Raw genomic sequence first — 21,533 nt, forward strand, 5'->3', positions numbered from 1 at the left:
GACATGGCACAGGAGGGGGACAGAGGCTGGGGACATGGCACAGGAGGGGGACAGAGGCTGGGGACATGGCACAGGAGGGGGACAGAGGCTGGGGACATGACACAGGAGGGGGACAGAGGCTGGGGACATGGCACAGGAGGGGGACAGAGGCTGGGGACATGACACAGGAGGGGGACAGACGCTGGGGACATGACACAGGAGGGGGACAGACGCTGGGGACATGGCACAGGAGGGGGACAGACGCTGGGGACATGGCACAGGAGGGGGACAGACGCTGGGGACATGGCACAGGAGGGGGACAGACGCTGGGGACATGGCACAGGAGGGGGACAGACGCTGGGGACATGGCACAGGAGGGGGACAGACGCTGGGGACATGACACAGGAGGGGGACAGACGCTGGGGACAGGCAGCCACTGTTTAATCAATAATAATTGATTAAACAGTGGCTGCATGTGATGGCACAGTGGTTGCGTTTGATGGGCACAGTGGCTGCGTTTGATGGCATGGCACAGTGGCGACAATTGATGGCACAGTGGCTGCGTTTGATGGCATGGCACAGTGGCGACAATTGATGGCACAGTGGCTGCGTTTGATGGCATGGCACAGTGGCTGTGTTTGAATGCACAGTGGCTGCGTTTGATGGCATGTCACAGTGGTGACAATTGATGGCACAGTGGCTGCGTTTGATGGCATGGCACAGTGGCGACAATTGATGGCACAGTGGCTGCGTTTGATGGCATGGCACAGTGGCGACAATTGATGGCACAGTGGCTGCGTTTGATGGCATGGCACAGTGGCGACAATTGATGGCACAGTGACTGCGTTTGATGGCATGGCACAGTGGCGACAATTGATGGCAGTGGCTGCGTTTGATGGCATGGCACAGTGGCTGTGTTTGATTGCACAGTGGCTGCGTTTGATGGCATGTCATAGTGGTGACAATTGATGGGCCCAGTGGCTGCCTGCATATGATGGGCACAGTGAGGCTTCAATTTTTTTGTTTGTTTTTTCGTCTGCGCCCCCCCCCCCCCCCCCAAAAAAAAAAAAATTTGAGCACCAGCCGCAGGCCACTGGACAAACTAATGCAGACAGACAGTGCACAGTACCATGAGGAAGTAAAAGCTGCCCAGGCCCCAGGCCCCCAGCACACATGCCACAGCTATACTTACTTTTCTTTCAGTGTCTGAGAGGCTGGCTTACACACACTGTCAGTCAGGTCGGTGGTCGGCCACACTCAGCACAGTCAGCACTGCAGCTCTCTCACCTCCTTGTCCACTCCTCAGCCCTCAACCCCACACTTCCCTGAGTTCCCTCACGCTGTGGACTCGAGATGGGCGGACGCAATTTGCAATTAGGCGCGGAGGCGCGCTGTGAATGCTGGGGCGGCCGCGGCGTCCTCGGCTCCTCCTCCTGATGTCCTGATCACTCTGCTTGCTAGGTGCCGTTCGTTTGAACAGCTGTTTTCCCCGCTGCGCATAGACACTCCCCCTTGGACGGATCTGTCCAATCGCGAGCAAGGGGGAGTGTCTATGTGACTCCCCCTTGCTCGCGATTGGACAGATCCGTCCAAGGGGGAGTGTTTATGCGCGGCGGGGAAAACAGCTGTTCAAACGAACGCTGTCTGTAATGTTCCCCGCCGCGGTGATTAACGTGGCAGCTGCGATTTCGGCAGCGGCGGGGGGGCCGGATTAAAAGGTCCGCCGGGCCGTAGTTTGCCCAGGTCTGGTATAGAGACATACAAGTTATCTGATTCCTTTTAAAAATGATTAAAAATAGATAAAAAATCAATCATATAATGTGCCTGCAGTTTCACTTTAGTTTTTAAACTGGTTTCATGTTTCTGTGAAGTAAAGAGACACACAGAACAAAAACAAACAAATCCAGGGCAGTGTTTTGTTTTTAAAATGAATCCGATTGGTTCTGAGGAGTTTTAGACACACAGCTTGGACCACAGTGAAAAGCTGCCATGAGATTTTTCCTAAGGAGCCAGACAAGCAGGAAGTGTGGAGATCAGAGCAGAATTACAGCTACTTCAAAGCAAAAACGAACAATGAGTACATGAAACCAGTACTGCAGTAAGGTAAAGGAAGCTATTTAGCTAAAAAAATGTTTTCCTTTAGTGATCCTTAAAATACTTGATAGTATCTCACTTGGGGAAATCTTGTGTGTGCAGCTTTGCTGCAGAGGTTGAAGGGGTGGGTTCAGCCTGTCGGTGACCATACGCTGCACACTGCATCAAATTTGGTCTGCATGGCTGTCGTCCCAGAAGGAAGCCTCTACTAAAGATGATGCACAAGAAAGCCAGCAGTTTGCTGAAGACAAGCAGAGTAAGGACATGGATTACTGGATTAAATGTCCTGTGGTCTGATGAGCCCAAGATAAATGTATTTGGTTCAGATGGTGTCAATCGTGTGTGGTGGCAACCAGGTGAGAACAAAGACAAGTGTGTCATGCCTACAGTCAGCATGGTGGTGCTGGGGAGCTACAGTTCATTGATGAAACTATGAATTCAAACATGTACTGTGACATACTAACAAAGCAGTTTCAAGCTTCGTTAGCCTGGACTGCTACTTTAAATATCATCTCTATAGCACACTAATGAATTCTATGCTTTACCATGAGGCCTCTGCATTACCAGTTCAGGGCCTTGCCTTTCAGCTTCTTGTCTGTACCTCGGGTATTTACCAATATGCTGGCCCCTGTACTTACTCTGCTGTGTTCTCGTGGAATACCCATTGTGGGATACTTACAATACCCCTTGTTGAGGGAGCAGTCGGCATGGGCTCTTTTGGACAACTTGAAATTGACCATCCAGACTTTACAGTGATTTGGATAGATCCTGAAAATGGTTGTAAAGGATAAAAGTTTTTTACCTTTAGGCCCCATGAATGCATATTGATCCAGCGATGTGCACGAGAGCAGCAGCTCTCCTGGGTTTCTCTCACCTCTTCCTTCCACAGGAGAAACTTGAGACACTCCAGTCTTTCATTGGAAATATCCAGTTCATGAACTGTCGCACTCCATTCTATTTTGCATGAAAGTCCTAGGCCTGGTGGCTGCCTTTTTTTGAAGCGGTCCCATTTAAATATTTTAATTTGAGCATATTGGCAAAAGGCTTCAAGCTGTGTTGGCTACATGACTTGGCATCTCAGAATGTCTGTGTATTTTGGGCTTTACTGCTGTATGTCAGTTATACAGCTGATCGCTTTTGCCTTGGGACCCCTGCATTACCTGCAACAGGACTCCCCCGCCCCCCCTTTTTTTTTTCAAAGTAAAACTATAAGGACCCAAACACTAGTGACTTGCACTAGTTAAAATTATGTGTTTAGGGTAAATACATTGATCAGCCATAACCTTATGACCACCCACCCTTTTGATGCTCACATTTCTATTGTAGGTACTTTTGGCTGTGGGCATGGGTCAGCTTGGGCATTCTGATTAATGTACAGCTACACACAGCTCCATACACAACAAACTGTGATGCACTGTGTGTTCTGACACCTTCCTATCAGAACCAGCATTAACTTTTTTGTTTTTGAGCCATTTGAGTTACAGTAACTCTCTGGATCAGATTACATGGGCCAGCCTGTGCTCCCCATGGGCACCAATGAGCCTTGGCTGCCCATGACCCTGTTGCCATTTAACAGCTTTTCCTTCCTTGGACCACTTTTGGGAGGTCCTGACCACTGCAGACCAGGAACATCCCACAACAGCCACAGTTTTGGAGTTGCTCTGACCCAATCATCTAGCCAGTACAATTTTGGCCCTTGTCAAAGGCACTCAAATCCTTATGCCGCGTACACACCATCACTTTATGTGATGAAAAAAAATGACGTTTTTAAAAACGTCACTTTAATTGACTGTGTGTGGGGGAAAACGTTGTTGTTTTATGTCTTGTAAAAAACTACCAAAAAAAATTGAAGCATGCTTCAATTTTATGTGTCGTTTTTCAAAAGTGCACTTTTTACTTCACAGAAATTGACCGTGTGTAGCAAAAAACTTCGTTTTCTAAGACGTTTTTTCATCCACGCATGCCCAGAAGCTACTTATGAAGCAAGCTTCAATGGTAAAACGTGGTGGAACGTAACCTCACTTTGCAAGATCATTGTGAGAAAACGATGGTGTGTAGGCAACTTCGTCTTTGAAAATTGAAGTTTTTTTTTCATCACATAAAGTGATGGTGTGTACGCGGCATAAGGCTCCATGCTCACTGGAGCTCATAAACGGAAGTTTTTTGGAGTTTGGACGTTTGTTTTACAAGCCCATAAACTCCACTCTGTTATCCTATGTGTCCATGCACACATGGACAGTGGTGTTTATGGGCTGTTTTCTGAACTCCCTAAAATCGCGTTGAAAGTTTTTGATCCATTTTTAAAAAAAAGGCGCTAATGTGGAAAAATTATAAACGCTATTGCAAAAAGGTTAAACACTGCAAAGCTACTGCCATTTTTATAACAACATTTTAGCGTCCAGTGTGCATAGAGCCTTACACTTGAATTTTTTTTTTCTGTTTTTTAGCACATTAACTTTAGGGACAACATTTTTCACTTGCTGTAATATAAAAAATTATAGCATTTTAACACACTGGGGATTCCTGTCAGGCAGGGGGAGAGAAGACATCACATTGCATGGTAAGACCTACCCCGAAAATAAACCCTACTGTGTCTTTTGTTGCCAAAATTAATATAAGACCCGGGCTTATTTTCGGAGAAACACGGTATGTGCAAAAGCATTGTACAGAGCAGGTAAGTATAACATGTTTGTTATTTTAGAAAATTAAAAACAAGACTTTAATATTGACTTGAGAGGATATAGGCTATCAGTCAGGTTACAGGAAAGTAAGAAGTGAAAAGATCTTCCTTTGTTTTGTGATGGTGTGGAGTTGTGGACAGTCAGTAGGGCTTGATTATATGAACGGTGAATGAGGAAAGCAGGATTTGGCTCTATGTATGGAATGTAACAGGAATCCACTTGTTGATGAGCCGGACTGATGGTGTGACCTTTGTACAAGGTGAAGGCTTTGATTGCATGGTTAGCTGACTTGGTGGACAGTGTGTGTGTTCTCCTGGTTCTGCTGGGTGAAAGGAATTTGTCCCTGGTTTTCTCTTTCAGTGAGCTGGCACTATGTATCTGTCCTTTCAGTTCTTGTTAGAGTGGGTGTGAGGAATCTGACTTTGTACAACACTGTTATATATAGGAGATTGTTTTCCTTTGAAAGACAGAATGTGCTTGCTCAAGCCTGCACCCGTGACGTTTCTTCTGGTTCTCTAACTGCTGAGGAATGTCAGGTTTGGCTCATGTACACAGTTGTTTGTCAGGAGCACTAACCCCCATATGTGTGAGGCATGCAGCATTGCTAAATCATTTTATATTGAACTAGGGAACATTGAAAAATTGAATACATTTCATAAGAGATGACAAAATGTAGAAATGTTTGTAATTGCAAACGCTTCCACCCTTGTCGAGCATATGTCAGCAATATCCTAATGTGGTCATGTAAACTTCTACAGATCATTGTATGGTTTCTGCAGAATTCCAAAAGTCCATCAGATGTCAGTCATATGTTCATGTGTCTGTGCTAAACCAGTCCCTATGCAAGCAAGATTACCTTTCTATTTACAAATGGATTCTTAACCCAAGAAGTATCTTAAAGGGGTTGTAAAGGTTTGTTTTTTATTATCTATATACCGTGTTTCCCCGAAAGTAAGACCTACCCCGAAAATAAGACCTACCCCGTTTTTCAAGGAGGGCTGCAATATAAACCCTACCCAAAAATAAGCCCTAGTTTAGGCTGGTTGTGGGCTGCTGGAGTCCTCTCTATTGCTGCTGGAGTCTTCCCCTTCCCCCAGCTGTCAGCAGGGGAATTCAGCCCCCCCCCCCCCCCTGCAAGGCTCCGAGCGGGTAGAAGAACTCGGGCAGGTAATGGAATTGTCGAGCCACGCTCAGATGATCCCTGCTGCTCTCCTCTCTTGCCAGCTGTCATCGGGGGATCTTGAGCCCCCCTCCCTCTGCAGTGCTTGTGCCATGGACGAACAATCTGGCAGGCCACGGAAGCGCTGAACGGCGCTGTGGGAAGGTATGTGACATGGTTAGAGTGCAGAGACTCATACCCTTTACGCTGAGCACACTGGGGATTAAATTGCAAGCCCTACCCTGAAAATAAGCCCTAGAGTGTTTTTGGTTGCAAAAAATAATAGAAGACCCGGGCTTATTTTCGGGGAAACGCGGTAGGTTCCTTTAAGCTAGTGCATTGTTAGTTCACTTACCTTTTCCTTCCATTTCCCTTCTAAATGTTTTTTTTCTTTGTCTGAATTTCTCACTTCCTGTTCCTCCTCAGTAAGCTTGCCTCCATCATCCGAGCTGCTCTGTCTGGGGGTTAGTCAGCCAGAACAGCTTACTAAGGAGGAACAGGAAGTGAGAAATTCAGACAAAGAAAACAAAGAAAAAAAAAATAGAAGGGAAATTGAAGGAAAAGGTAAGTGGACCAACAATGCACTAGCTTAAAGGAACCTATTTAGAAAATAAAAACAAACCTTTACATCCCCTTTTTAAGTCAGCCATAGCTGGTGCGATTTATTTTTATTTTTTACGGCAACTACTGATTGCCGGAAAGAAAATGGCTTGAATCCCATTGGAGCTATTCTGTTCTCCTGGCGAGGGGAGGGGGGTGGGGGTAGGGGGGATTGTTCTTGTTGGGAGAATATACAGTGATTATTGCTAGCGGCTATAGCTGCTGGCAATAATTACATGGGGGGGGGGGGAATCTGACAGGCTGGTGTACCTAAGTCGATCGATCAACTTGGGTACAATCAGCCTGCCCATACATGGTTCGATTCCTGGCTCTGGTCCCTGCTGAACTGGCTGGGATTCAAACTGTCTATGGCCGGCTTTACTATTATGGTGTCTGTCTTTTTAGACAGAGTGGGAAAGGTTTGGACCTTTTGTCTGTCACCTAGTCATTACCAAAGTAAAGTCTACAAAATTGGAACCCACATAGTAAAAAAAAACAGATGGATCGTTATCACTTACCAAGTCTATTTGATTGTTGCTTTTATTGTTGTCTTTATGCCCATTAGGGAGTTTTTCTCTCACAACCTGTCTATAAGCCCTATGGTTCACCCTGGTGCGGCTTTAAAATTGTGCTACTTCAGCGTAATTTCTAAGCCGCTGATCAGTACGATTTGCAGCTTGCAATGAAATCACCAAAAAGTTGTGTAGGGACCTTTTTAAAAGACACTGCAACATGAATTATGGCAATTTCAATGGTTCCATTGCCAACAATGGGGTAAACTTGTCAAAAAACAAACAAAAGAAAAACATAAATATCCCCCCCCCCCCGTTTTTTATAAGTGTTGACATTCCCTTTGTTCTCAGCTGCTCTTGCTTCAGGAGACAGAATGCTCAGATGTGAACAGGGGCCATTTAAATCATGCCTAGGTGTGAACTGAGCCGTTCAAAGAGATGAACTTCGGTCTGTGAATGAGATCAGTTTAACCACTTAAGGACTAAGCCTTTTTCTGACACTTGTTGCTTACAAGTTAAAATCACTTTTTTTGCTAGAAAATTACTTGGAACCCCCAAACATTTTATTTATTTATTTATATATATATATATATATATATATATATATATATATATATATACACACACACACACACAGAGACACTAGAGCCGAACACTAGCGAACTTTGGCACCCAAGATGTTTGGGAACTACATTTCTCATGATACTCAACTACACTGCAGATGGCATGAGCATCATGGGAAATGTAGTTCCGAAACATCTGGGGTGCCAAGGCTCGCCATCACTGCCCTAGAGAATAAAATGGCGGTTGTTGCAATATTTTATGTCGCACTATATTTGCTCAGCGATCTTTAAAATGTTTTTTTTTTTTTTTTTTTGAGGAAAAGATACATGTCAATGAATAATAAAAAAAAAAGAATGAAACAGTAAAGTTAGCTCAATTTTTTATTGTGATCTTTATTCTAAGCAAAAAAGATTGATTCTCATTTTATCTAGAATCGTGCAGCTCTACTGGAGGGTATAGAAGTGTGTGCGCTTGTATGGCCAGGGCTTTCAGCATTACTGGAGCCTATTCAATACAAGTGGCCTTGTTGCTCATAGTGACTAATTGGAATTCTTTTTTTATTCCTTGAGATGAAAAATGAAACCTGACAATTTTCTGCTGGCCACAACTCTACTTTTTGTTCTCATATTCGTTTCTCCAGTTTAATAACTCAGTCCGGATGTACAAAAGCTCATTGAGTCCTCTATGGGCTGCCTTACCCTTGTTTGTATCACTTTGTACATCACCATGAGAGGTGATGGTGAAATATATATCATTAATCATATTAATACGATTTCATCATTTATGTATTATATAGCTGCAGAATAAATATTTGTAGATCACCTCTACTAAGAATTTACAGAAAGTCTAATGGTTCAATAATAACTGTGAAAAGCCTATGTGTTCAAAACTTGCCTAAAATTTCAATGTTAGGCCATTCATGCTGTGAATTGTGAAAAATAAACAGCTATCAGAAAAAAACAATAAAAGAATATATATCTTACATTATATAGGGATATATACCAAAGACAGGGACATCTTCAAAGGTTAATTTGTCTGTAAAATGATTGTTTTCTTCTCTTTAAAGTGGAGTTCTGCCGGAAAAAAAATATTGGGCGATGTCGGCACCCGAAGCCAGTCTACCCCTCAGCTCTCGGGTGCTGCCGCCATCTTCGGTAAGGGGATCCGGAAGTGATTGGGACCTTTGTGTCTCCCAGAAGACAGCAGGGCGGGGGGGGGGACAGAGTAGGCACCGGACGTGGCGTAGGTCACCGCGGTGATATATACCCGGAAGTGGGCGCAAATACCTGTATTAGATAGGTATCTGCTCCCTCCTCCCCCCTCCCCCCTGAAAGGTGCCAAATGTGATACCGGAGGGGAGGAGGATTCCTAATAGCGGAAGTTCCATTTTTGGGTGGAACTCCGTTTTTAAACACTTATATTTCAGGTACATTTGTAGTAATTGAAGGTGATTATAAAGTGTCAACAATTTACATATTTCTGCAGAGTATGTAATGGCTTTACACACATACAGCATAACCAAGGGCTCTCTTTCGTGAAGGGGATTGTCATTACAGGAAGGCATTTTTCTGTGCAGGGCGGTACTTAGGCCACATTAACAATAGCAAATTGGCCTAACATCGCTTACATGGGAGAACACCCAGTAAGGGTCCTGCTGATCGCTACATGCAAGCGGCAGCAATTAACTGTGGAAGTCGGCACCCCCATTTTCTTTAATTGGGGCTGCCTCCCACAGGATTTCGCCAGGACCCATGCTGAGGCTCTCGAATGTAAGCGCTGTTTGGCCAATCCATAAGGGTGAATGTGGCTGAAAAATCCAACACTTTACTACCAAGGGCACTGTCAACAAGATTGACAAGACACTTGTGAAACCTGTTAGGATCATAGGTTTCAATCTATCAGATTGTAGCCCAATTCTTTTTTAATTGCTTCTTTATATGCAGCATTTAGCATTTTTGTGTCTTCTCAGATGCCCCTGTCCTATTGGCAGAGCTACGTCCTGGCAGAGAGCAGCTGTATGATTGGAAGTCCAGTTGTGAGACGTGGAGTGTTGCCTTCTCTCCTGATGGCTTCTGGTTTGCATGGTCTCAAGGACATGGCATCATTAAACTCATCCCCTGGCCACTGGAAGAGGAACCGATGTAAGAGAGTTTACTTTTTTTTTTTTTTTTTTTTTTTTAATGCTTGTATCAAAATGAAAGTACACTAGCATATATAACCCCATCTTAAACCATCATTCAAAAGTCCTAGGAAGATGGCGTTGCTCTGCTCTTTCTCCGGCCATTCAGCTTAGAGGAAGCACCGTTCCACTACTACAGTACATCCGGAAACTACTCACAGCGCTCACTTTTTACACATTTTGTTGTGTTACAGCCTTATTCCAAAATGGATGAAATTCATTATTTTTCTTTTAATTCTGCAAACAATAATGACAATGACAACGTGAAAGAAGTTTGTTTGAAATCTTTGCAAATGTATAAAAAAAATGGAAAAAAATAAATCACATGCACATAAGTATTCACAGCCTACTTTGTTGAAGCACCTTTGGCACCAATTACAGCCTCAACTCTTTTTGAGTATGATGCCACAAGCTTGGCACACCATTCTTCTTTGCAGGACCTCTCAAGTTCCATCAGGTTGGATGGGGAGCGTCGTTGCACAGCCATTTTCAGATTTCTCCAGAGATGTTCAATGGGGTTCAAGTCTGGGCTCTGGCTGAGCCACTCAAGGAAAGTCACAGAGTTGTCCCATAGCCACTACTTTTGTTATCTTGGCTGTGTGCTTAGGGTCGTTGTCCTGTTGGAAGATGAACCTTCACCCCAGTCTGTGGTCCAGGAGCAGGTTTTCATCAAGGATGTCCCTGAACATTACTGCATTCATCTTTTCCCTCAATCCTGACCAGTTCTTGCCGCTGAAAAACATCCCCAGAGCATGATGCTGCCACCACCATGCTGCACTGTAGTGATGATATTGCCAGGTGATGGTTTCCTTCAGACATGACGCTTGCCATTCAGACCAAAGAGTTCAATCTTTGTTTTATCACACCAGAGAATTTTGTTTCTCATGGTTTGAGTGTCCTTCGGGTGCCTTTTGGCAAACTCCAGCTGGGCTGTCATGTGCTTTTTTACCAAGCCTGATTGGTAGAGTGCTGCAGAGATGGTTGTTCTTCTTGAAGGTTCTCCTCCCTCCACAGAGAAACACTGGAGCTCTGCCAGACTGATCATCAGGTTCTTGGTCACCTCCCTGACAAAGGCCCTTCTCCCCCAATTGCTCAGTTTGGTCGGGCTGCCTGCTCTAGGAAGCGTGCCGCCCAACCGCCCCCTCCTGGTTGTTCCAAATGTCTTGGGCCACTGTACTCATTGGGACCTTCAACGTTGCAGAAATTTTTCTGCCCCCTTTCCCAGATCTGTGCCTCGATGCAATCCTGTCTCGGAGGTGTACGGACAATTCCTTGGACTTCATGGCTTGGTTTGTGCTCTGACATGCACTGTTAACTGTGGGACCTTATATAGAGGGGTGTGTGCCTTTCCAAATCCTGCCCAACCAACTGAATTTAGCACAGGTGGTCTCTAATCAGGTTGTAGAAACATCTCAAGGATGATCGGTGGAAACAGGATGCACATGAGCTCAATTTTGAGTGTCATGGCAAAGGCTGTGAATACTTGTATACATAGGATTTGTTTTTTATTTTTAATAAATTTGCAAAGATTTTAAACAAACTTTTTTCACATTGTCATTATGGGGGTATTTGTTGAATTTTTAGGAAAATACTGAATTTAATCCATTTTGGAATAAGGCTGTAACAAAATGTGGAAAAAGTGAAGCACTATGAATATTTCCCTGATGCACTGTATGCCTGCTTCTGAAGCACTGCCTGCGTCATCCAGTCTCGTTCCACTGCTTATCTACAGTGACTTGGTCATCTCCTGCCACCTTTGACTGTCATCGGCACCATCTGTACAAGTTTGCTAGTATGCAAGGCTTTGAAGGCGGGGCTACACAGGGGCTGGCTCAATTTTGTTTGCCAGTGTCCCAGCCTCCTGTAGGAGGCAGTATAATCTGACTGTTTGAGAATTTCCGTGTCTTTTACAATGGATTGCTAGAAAAAGATTTTATGTTTAGTGCAAAAATCTTATTTTCACCTTCTGGTCGAAATGCTTGTATAGGAGCAGTGCCATTTTCATTTCAGTTACTGGGAAACCTTTTATTTTGCCAGACGAACACCATCCTACAGGACGAAAAGTCAATGCTACAAAAGTGCAGAGGTTAAAGGAAAATGTAATCTGAAAGAGAAAATTCTGGACTGTGGTCAGATTGTCTGGAGCTTAGCATTTGGCTCCTCCTCTTCACCAGCAGGATGGAAGTTGTGGCCACGTTCCAGGCAACAAGCATCTGGATCTCTTGGGTCTTGGCAGCTTCTAGCAACAGGACTTAGTGATGGTCACGTCAAAATATGGGAAGTGCATACAGGTAAATTGCATGAACTAAATGGCTTTTTTTCTGCATACTCTGCCACTGATCAGTGATTGTTTTTCTATATTGTAGCATCATTTACGATTGTATTGCAGTGTTCATAAACAGTATTTGTCAGGATTTGTGCTTTGCCTTTCCTGTCGGAAGGAAAGGAACTAATTACCTCTATTAATTTCACAGGTCGTATGCTCTTCAATTTATCTGGGCACCAAGATGTGGTAAGAGACATGCGCTTCGCTACAAATGGCAGTCTGACCCTTGTTACTGCATCCCGAGATAAGACACTGCGTATCTGGGACTTAAAAAAAGATGGTATGATTCTTTCATTTACAAGGACTTTTTATCTGCTAGAATAAACAGAGAATAAAAGATGATGCACAGGGGCAGTATTTTTTTTTCTAGCCTGAAAAACTAGATGTTTTCTAAATAAACTAGTTAAAGGGGTTATAAAGGTACAATTTTTTTTTCCCTAAATAGCTTCCTTTACCTTAGTGCAGTCCTCCTTCACTTACCTCATCCTTCCATTTTGCCTTTAAATGTCCTTATTCCTTCAGAGAAATCCTCACTTCCTGTTCTTCTGTCTGTAACTCCACACAGTAATGCAAGGCTTTCTCCCGGGTGTGGAGTGACGTGCTCGCCCCCTCCCTTGTACAACAGGAGAGTCAGGACGCCCACTAACACACAGCTCCTTTCTCTATCTGCAACGTAGAGAGTGTCCTGACTCTCCGGTAGTCCAAGGGAGGGGGGCGAGCACGACACTCCACACCAGGGAGAAAGCCTCACATTACTGTGTGGAGTTACAGACAGAAGAACAGGAAGTGAGGATTTCTCAGAAGAAATAAGGACATTTAAAAGCAAAATGGAAGGATGAGGTAAGTGAAGGAGGACTGCACTAAGGTAAAGGAAGCTATTTAGGATTATTTTTTTTTTTTTTACCTTTACAACCCCTATAATATAGTAGATCCCATGTAGAATTTTTAAACTGGTTGGACCCCTTTCACACTGGGGCGCTTTTCAGATCCTATAATGCTAAAAAATAGCGCTTGCCCTGAAACAGTGTGAAAGCCCCTGGAGCGGTGCGCTAGCAGGACGGTAAAAAAAAGTCCTGTTAGCAGCATCTTTGGAGCGGTGTGTATACGGCTCCTCCACTGCTCCTGCCCATTAAAATCAATGGGCACCGTGGCTATGCTGCCGAAAAAGCACCTCTGTGGTGGTTTTAACCCTTGGCAACTAGCGGGGGGTAAAAGCGCCCCGCTAGCGGCCGAATAGCGCGGCAAAATTGACAGTAAATCGGCGCTTTACTGCCGACGGACCCACCGCCCCAGTGTGAAAGGGGCCTTTAGTGTTTCTTGGTTCTTCTCATGCTTGATTCATTCTTTAAAAAAAAAAAATTCTTTGCCAATGGATCAACAATTACCACAGATGCTCCCATTGGAAAAAAAATGAAAGTGGTTGTATATGTATGTACCCAAAGTGAAATGACTGGCCTCAGGTGATACACGGGGATGAAAAAAATCCTCCTACATAAGTTTTATCTGTTTATCTGCAGCCATCTATCCTCTACATTTTTTTTTTTTTTTTTTAAACACAGGATTTACACAGAATCTGTCAGCAACTCTATCAGCAGCAGTGGGGGGGGGGGGGGGGGGGGGGGGACCTGACCTGACCTGACCTGACCTGAATGCACACACTGTACAGCTAAGGGAGAAGAGCTTTGAGTCTGATTGGAGGGAACATATCCCCTCCTCATACTGCACAGGAGCCATACAGAGCTGATTATATGAATCACAGGCGGTGTGCTGCAGCTCTCCTCCCTTTTCACCTTTTTATTTCTGTGTCGGAAAACTTGTCAGAAGTGATTTATACTGATGACAAGGGAACTAGACAGCAGACAGAAATTAAGCTTTTACTTTGGAAAGAGGCAGGTGGACACTATGGAAATATGTGGTTTGTTCATATTTCATGTGTGAGGTTTACAACCACTTTAAAGCTGATCTCCAGCTTTTAGAAGGATTCGAACAGTTTTTGAACCAAGATGCAGTGGATTTCAGCGCTCTATGAACTGTATGTAGCCTCAGCTACATACTGTATACAGTGCCATGTTCCAGTAGTGGCACAAGACCATCATGCCCCAGTCCTGGATCAAGATTGAGCTGAGCTAAGAGGCACGCATGCCGCGTACACACGATAATTTTTTGGCATTAAAAAAACGTAGTTTTAAAAAAAAAATGTCATTTAAAATGATCGTGTGTGGGCTTCACATCATTTTTCGGGTTCTGAAGAACGACAATTTTTTTTCCGAACATGCTGCATTTTTTAACGACGTTTTAAACAATGTCGTTTTTCGGGTTGTAAAAAATGATTGTGTGTGGGCTATATATACTCATGCTAGTATAGTTACCTGAAGTGTATTTGTATAGTTGCTTAATCATACATTTTCCGTGGTAAAAGCATTCGCATAGGAGAGTGTGCAAAAAGATTGTTGTCATTCTGTCTGGTTATATACAAAGATCACAAGTTCAGGTTGAAGTCATAGTCATTGTTTGCAGTCAGGGGTGTGTGAATTTCTGAAATAGTTCTGCATCCGTAGCTATGCTTTCAGGAAAGTACACACCCAGTTGTCATGTAGAACTGGAAATGCAACTAGTTAAAAGAGCACATAGACAGATACACGTAACAAGATAGTTTGCATTGAATTTTAACCACTTCCCGACGGCCGTACGAATATGTGCGGCCGCAGGGTGGTTCTAAATCTCTAACAGGACGCATATATGCGTCCTCCGCTCTTCCAGGCCACTAGAGGGCGCGCGCGTGCCCGCCGCATTCCTGAGATGCCGATGCGTGTGCCTGGCGGCCGCGATGTCCGCCAGGCACTCGCGATCGACGGCTACAGGGACAAGACGCGTAGCTCTGTGTGTAAACACAGAGCTCCACGTCCTGTCAGGGAGAGAGGAGACCGATCTGTGTCTCTTGTACAGAGGGACACAGCATCGGTCACCTCCCCCAGTCACCCCCCTCCCCCCACAGTTAGAACACACCCAGGGAATACATTTAACCCCTTCCATGCCCCCCTAGTGTTAACCCCTTCACTGCCAGTCACATTTATACAGTAATCGGTGCATTTTTATAGCACTGATCGCAGTATAAATGTGAATGGCGCCAAAATGTGTCAAAAGTGTCCGATGTGTCCGCCATAACGTCGCAGTCCCAATAACAAAAACCGCAGATCGCCGCCATTACTAGTAAAAAAAATGTATAATAAAAATGAATAATAATTCTGTCCCCTATTTTGTAAGCGCTATAACTTTTGCGCAAACCAGTCGCTTATTGCGATTTTTTTTTTTTTTACCAAAAATATGTAGAAGAATTCGTATCGGCCTAAACTGAGAAAAAAAAATATTAAAAAAAAAAAAAAAAAATGGGATATTTATTATAGTAAGTAAAAAATATTGACTTTTTTTAAAAAATTGTCGCTCTTTTTTTGTTTATGGCGCAAAAAATAAAAACCGCAGAGGTGATCAAATACCACCAAAAGAAAGCTCTATTTGTGGGGAAAAAAGGACGCCAATTTTGTTCGGGAGCCACGTCGCACGACCGCGCAATTGTCAGTTAAAGCGACGCAGTGCCAGAAGCTGAAATTTCACCTGGTCAGGAAGGGGTATACGTGCCCAGTAAGGAAGTGGTTAATAATGAATGGCCATTTACTCAACTATGTCATGAACTGCTAAAGTTAATTGGGCACATTTACAATGTATACTGTAAAGTGATTTTATAAAGGAGTCTCAGAAAATGACTGTCATACTTAAGCCCCGTACACACGATCCGAAAATCGTACGAAAAATGCCGCTTTCGATACGATTGTACGATAATCGGATCGTTGGTACAGAGCTTCCGAGAGCCGATCAGGACAGTTCATCTGATTTTATTCTATCGGACATGCACAATTTTTTTTTCGTACAATGCCAGATCGTACGATTTTTGTTTAATCCGTACAGCTGTCGTTCGAAAATGCAATACAAATGCATTATAACACATGACGTCACTTCCGATTTTTTTATTCTGCCGTATGAGAATTTTCGTGACTTTAGTAAACTCATCAGATTCGACGTGAGATTAGCATACCAAAAAAAAAACGGACGATCATTCGTCCGATAATCGGATCGTGTGTACCGGGCATTAAGCTGGCCATAGCCCTCGGGAAGGAAAATAGCTTGATTCCTCCAACACAGTCAGTGTAGATGCAACCATTCACTAACTCGTGCAGCATAGTAATACTAAGACTGGAGTTCTACTTTTACAGGTCGCAAAAGCTGCTGTACATTCTACTCCGATATGTGGACTGAGAGCTTGCAAAATTTGCAGTTATTTATATTTTGGGCTGTAAAAACACACCTCTATGACTAGACCCAAATGGAAGCAACCATTCACTGACTCATGCAGCCTAGTAATAGCAGAGGAGCCAAACTCGGTCACTTTCATTGAGTGTCTGGCCAGAACCTGGGCAGGCCCAGGATTTCTATATGTAGAGCTAAGACATTTTGGTAAGGGCTAATTGTATGTTTCTGTATTTTTAGGTAAATTGATCCAGGTGCTATCTGGACACGTCCAGTGGGTCTACTGCTGTTCCATCTCGCCAGACTGCAGTATGCTGTGTTCTGCTGCTGGGGAGAGCTCGGTGAGATACCCCATACTTTATCCCCTTTGTCAATCGCTACACACGGCTACCCCCATTAGCCTATTAAATCATATTTCTGGACTGTTACAATTTAACAACAAATAATTGCAGTCACATGTAGTGTTTTTCGGAGGTTTAAAAGGATTATGAAGACCCATGGCATCTGCTAGGAAGGATATGTTTGTTAGAAGATGACTTTATACCCTGGCATGCACTGACTTTCAGTTGGTTACAAAATCACTTTTAGGCCTCATGCACACAGGGCGTTTTTGCCATCTCTCCTGGATGCCTTTGCTCTTGGCAGCGGGGCTTGTAGACTTATGTAACATGTTTAATGCTTGTAAAAGTGTGTGACATGTTTAGACTTGTCAGTCGCTTGGGCGCTAATCTATTTAATTGGTCAGAATAATAATTTATTCTGCCCATTGAAATGTATTTTTATTATATAGGACTTATATAGTGCCAACAGTTTGCGCAGCACTTTACAACACAGGGGCAGACAGTAAACTTACAATACAGATCAATACAGGAGGGATCAGAGGGCCCTGCTCGTTAGAGCATATTAACGCCCAAGTGCTAAATGAGCCTAGCGACGCATCAACACGCTTTAAAAGGGTTGTATGGCTTAGTTTTTTTTTTTTTTTTTTAACCAGTTCCCGACCACCGCATGTACATATACGTCCACAATATGGCACGTACAGGCACATGGGCGTATAGGTACGTCCCCGCCTTACCTCGGTTCGGGGGTCCGATCGGGACCCCCTCCGGTACATGCGGCGGCCAGGAACGGTGTACGGGAGGTCCGGGAGGAGGGGGCGGCTATTGGTTTCCAGCCGTCCCCTCTCGATCTCCCTCTGCGAATCGGATTGCAGCAGAGCCCTCCCTGCCTGTGTAACTGTAAACACAGGCAGGGAGGAAGTGACGTTTTCTCCCCTCTGGCGGTCTTTTCGTTTGATTCCAGAGGAGAGAAGACGTCAGTACTGTGAGTTGCACCAACAGCACACTGACACAGCACACATAGGCACATAACCCCCCCCGATCACCCCCCCAGCACCCCCAGATCACCCCCTGTCACAGTGTCACTGATTGCAGTGATCATTTATTTTCTGATCACTGCTTTTAGTGTCAGTGTGACAGAAAAAAGTGTCAGGGCAGTTAGGTTTAGGCCCCTTTAGGTCCAGGGTAGCCCCCTACCCCCCCCCCAATAAAGGTTTAACCCCTGATTGCCCCTAAAGTTAACCCTTTCACCCCTATTGCCAGTGTCACTAAGCGATCGGTTTCTGATCGCTGTATTAGTGTCACTGTTGCCGCTAGGCAGTTAGTTTTTTTTGAGGTTCGCCGCCAGGTTTATATAGCGTTAGGTACCCCCATAAATAAAGGTTTTAACCCCTGATTGCCCCTAGAGTTAACCCTTTCACCCCTATTGCCAGTGTCACTAAGCGATCGGTTTCTGATCGCTGTATTAGTGTCACTGTTGCCGCTAGGCAGTTAGTTTTTTTTGAGGTTCGCCGCCAGGTTTATATAGCGTTAGGTACCCCCATAAATAAAGGTTTTAACCCCTGATTGCCCCTAGAGTTAACCCTTTCACCCCTATTGCCAGTGTCACTAAGCGATCGGTTTCTGATCGCTGTATTAGTGTCACTGTTGCCGCTAGGCAGTTAGTTTTTTTTGAGGTTCGCCGCCAGGTTTATATAGCGTTAGGTACCCCCATAAATAAAGGTTTTAACCCCTGATTGCCCCTAGAGTTAACCCTTTCACCACTGATCACTGTATAAGTGTCACTGGTGACGTGGTTAGCCAGTTAGTTATTTAGTTATTTTAGGTTCGCCACCAGGTTTTTAGAAAGCGTTAGGTACCCCCATATATTACCGAATAAAGGTTTTAACCCCCTGATTGCCCCCTAGTTAACCCTTTCACCAGTGATCACCGTATAAGTGTTACGGTTGACGCTGGTTGGTTAGTTTGCTGTTTATAGCATCAGAGCACCCGCCGTATATAACCCAATAGGTTTAACCCCCTGATCACCCGGCGGGTGATATAAATTTAATTTTAGCGCCAGTCAGGGTCTGCGTCACCCCAGGCAGCGTTAGGTTAGAGCCAGTACCGCTTACACCCACTCGCTAAGCATACACCCCCCTTAGTGGTATAGGATCTGAACGGATCGATACCTGATCTGATCAGATCTATACTAGCGTACCCAGCAGTTTAGGGTACCCAAAAACGCATTGTTAGCGGAATCAGCCCAGATACCCGCTAGCACCTGCGTTTTCCCCCTCTGCCCAGCCCAACCCACCCAAGTGCAGTATCGATCGATCACTGTCACTTACAAAACACAAGACACATAACTGCAGCGTTCGCAGAGACAGGCCTGATCCCTGCGATCGCTTACAGTTTTTTTTGAAGCGTTTTCTACATTTGCTTTTCTATAGTCAGGTGCTTTTTTTACCTGTGAATCCTTACCATTGTACCACTAAATTTAGAGTCCAAAATGGCAAACCGAAGGTACAATGATAAGCAGGCCTTGGAGTTCATGTGCATGTCAGATAGTGAAGAGGAGGAGGTCACGCATCTGACAGATTCTGGCTCAGAATATGAACCCATTTACGACAGCGGCTCCATGTCAGATAGCTCGCACGACGAAGTTGAGGTCCCTGCTAAGGCCAGGCGTACCCGATCCCATTCTGATGTTGTTGAGCAGCAAGAACCGCAGGACCCTCGTATGGAGCAGAGATCCAGTACTAGCGCCGCTATTCCTTCTGGTGAATTGGCAAGCACCAGCGGCCTAGTACACCCTGGTCGTTTATCCAGCACTGCAGTAACACTTGGTGACGTGGCGAGTCCCATAAGTGCAGTTGAAGCTGGCGATGTGGCAAGCACAAGTAGTGTCCCGCTGCCACCAAGAAAAAGACAGAGACAGGCCCGTCGTGCCCATAGTGCCCTTCCTGTAGAATTTGCCTATCCTGATTGGGTCCCCACCACTTCTACAGCACCTGTACTTCCCCCATTCACTGGCCAACCCGGTATTCAGGTGGATACAGCGAACTTTATGTCACTTGATTTTTATTCGCTGTATTTCACGGAAGATCTCTATAGATCTATTGTGGACCAGACTAATTTATATGCTGGTACTTACATCGCCGCTAACCCCCAGTCTCGCCTTGCCAAAGAATGGAAACCTCTCGAGGTTTCCGAATTTAAGACCTTTCTGGGCCTTACCCTCAACATGGGCATACACAAATTTCCGTCATTGCGGATGTATTGGTCCACACATCCCATTGACCATATGTACATTTTCTCTGCTCACATGGCCAGGAAACGATACGAGGCGATCCTGCGGTTCCTGCATTTCAGTGACAATGCACTTTGTCGTCCACGTGGAGACCCTGAATTTGACCGGCTCTACAAAATTCGGCCCCTCGTAAACCATTTCAACGAACGTTTTGCAGCCTTGTTTAATCCCCAGCAGGTTGTATGCGTTGATGAGTCCCTGATTAAATTTGCTGGCCGCTTGTCTTTCAAACAGTTCCTTCCCAGCAAGCGTGCCAGATACGGGGTCAAGCTCTATAAGCTCTGTGACAGGGCCACAGGCTACACATGGAGCTTTAGGGTTTACGAGGGAAAAGATAGTCAGGTAGAGCCGGAAGGATGCCCAGATTACATGGGGAGCGCTGGCAAGATTGTTTGGGACTTGGTGTCACCCTTATTCGGAAAGGGGTACCATTTGTATGTGGACAATTTTTACAGCAGCGTGCCACTTTTTAGCCACTTATTTGATCAACAGATTGGAGCATGTGGCACCGTGCGACCTAATCACCGGGGCTTCCCCCAGCGGCTTGTAGATGCCCGTGTTAGGCCGGGGGCGAGAGCCTGCTGCAGATGTAAAAATTTGCTCGCTGTGAAGTGGCGGGACAATAGGAATGTTTTCGTTCTTACCACCCTTCACGCAGACACGACAGTCCAAATTCGTACGGCGACTGGTGTTGTGGAGAAACCCCTCTGTGTCCACGAATATAACCTTAATATGGGAGGGGTGGACCTCAACGACCAGTTGATGGCGCCGTATCATATTGCCCGTAAGACGAGACGCTGGTACAAAAAAGTGTCTCTACATTTATTTCAATTGGCTCTACTGAATGCTCATGTCGTATACAGAGCTTCAGGACGGAATGAATCCTTCCTTCAATTCCAGAGGGATATCATCACAGAACTCCTGTATCCAGGCGGTATTGTACCTCACCATCTCCTACCAAATGCAGTAAGCCGACTGCATGAGAGGCATTTTTCTTATGTCCTCCCGAGTACCCCTACCCAACGAGCCCCCCAAAGAAAATGTCGTGTCTGTACCAAGCGCGGATTTAGGCGTGACACCCGTTATTTTTGTCCCAAATGTCCTGGCAATCCTGGTCTTTGTATTGGTGAATGTTTTGAACGCTTCCACACACACGTTAATTATTAGTGTAGGGTGAAACATTTCACAGGCTAGGCACACTCACACAGGGTCTCCCAAGATGCCATCGCATTTTGAGAGACCCAAACCTGGAACCGAAAAGTTGAAGTTACAGTTCACAGTTACAAAAAAAAGTGTTAAAAAAAAAAAAAAAAAAAGTAAAAAATAAAAACACACAAAAAAATATAAAATAAAAAAACCAAAAATAGTTGTCGTTTTATTGTTCTCTCCCTCTCTATTCTCTCTCTATTGTTCTGCTCTTTTTTACTGTATTCTATTCTGCAAAGTTTTATTGTTGTTATGTTTTTTCATGCTTGCTTTTCAGGTATGTAATTTATTTTACTGTTTT

General features: G+C 44.6%; 1 protein-coding gene across 2 annotated transcripts in view; it reads left to right on the top strand.

Annotated features, from left to right (window-relative positions):
* The window catches only part of WSB2 (WD repeat and SOCS box containing 2), a 63,410-nt gene that overhangs the window by 13,329 nt on the left and 28,548 nt on the right, over positions 1-21,533 (top strand). For both annotated transcript variants that reach the window (XM_040345824.1, XM_040345816.1), the window contains exons 3-6: positions 9,559-9,730; positions 11,806-12,059; positions 12,243-12,374; positions 16,637-16,737. In XM_040345824.1, the coding sequence (XP_040201758.1) occupies positions 9,559-9,730; positions 11,806-12,059; positions 12,243-12,374; positions 16,637-16,737 (659 nt within the window). The remainder of the gene's footprint in view (positions 1-9,558; positions 9,731-11,805; positions 12,060-12,242; positions 12,375-16,636; positions 16,738-21,533) is intronic.

This window comes from Rana temporaria, chromosome 1 (assembly GCF_905171775.1).
Source record: "Rana temporaria chromosome 1, aRanTem1.1, whole genome shotgun sequence".
Lineage (NCBI taxonomy): Eukaryota > Metazoa > Chordata > Amphibia > Anura > Ranidae > Rana > Rana temporaria.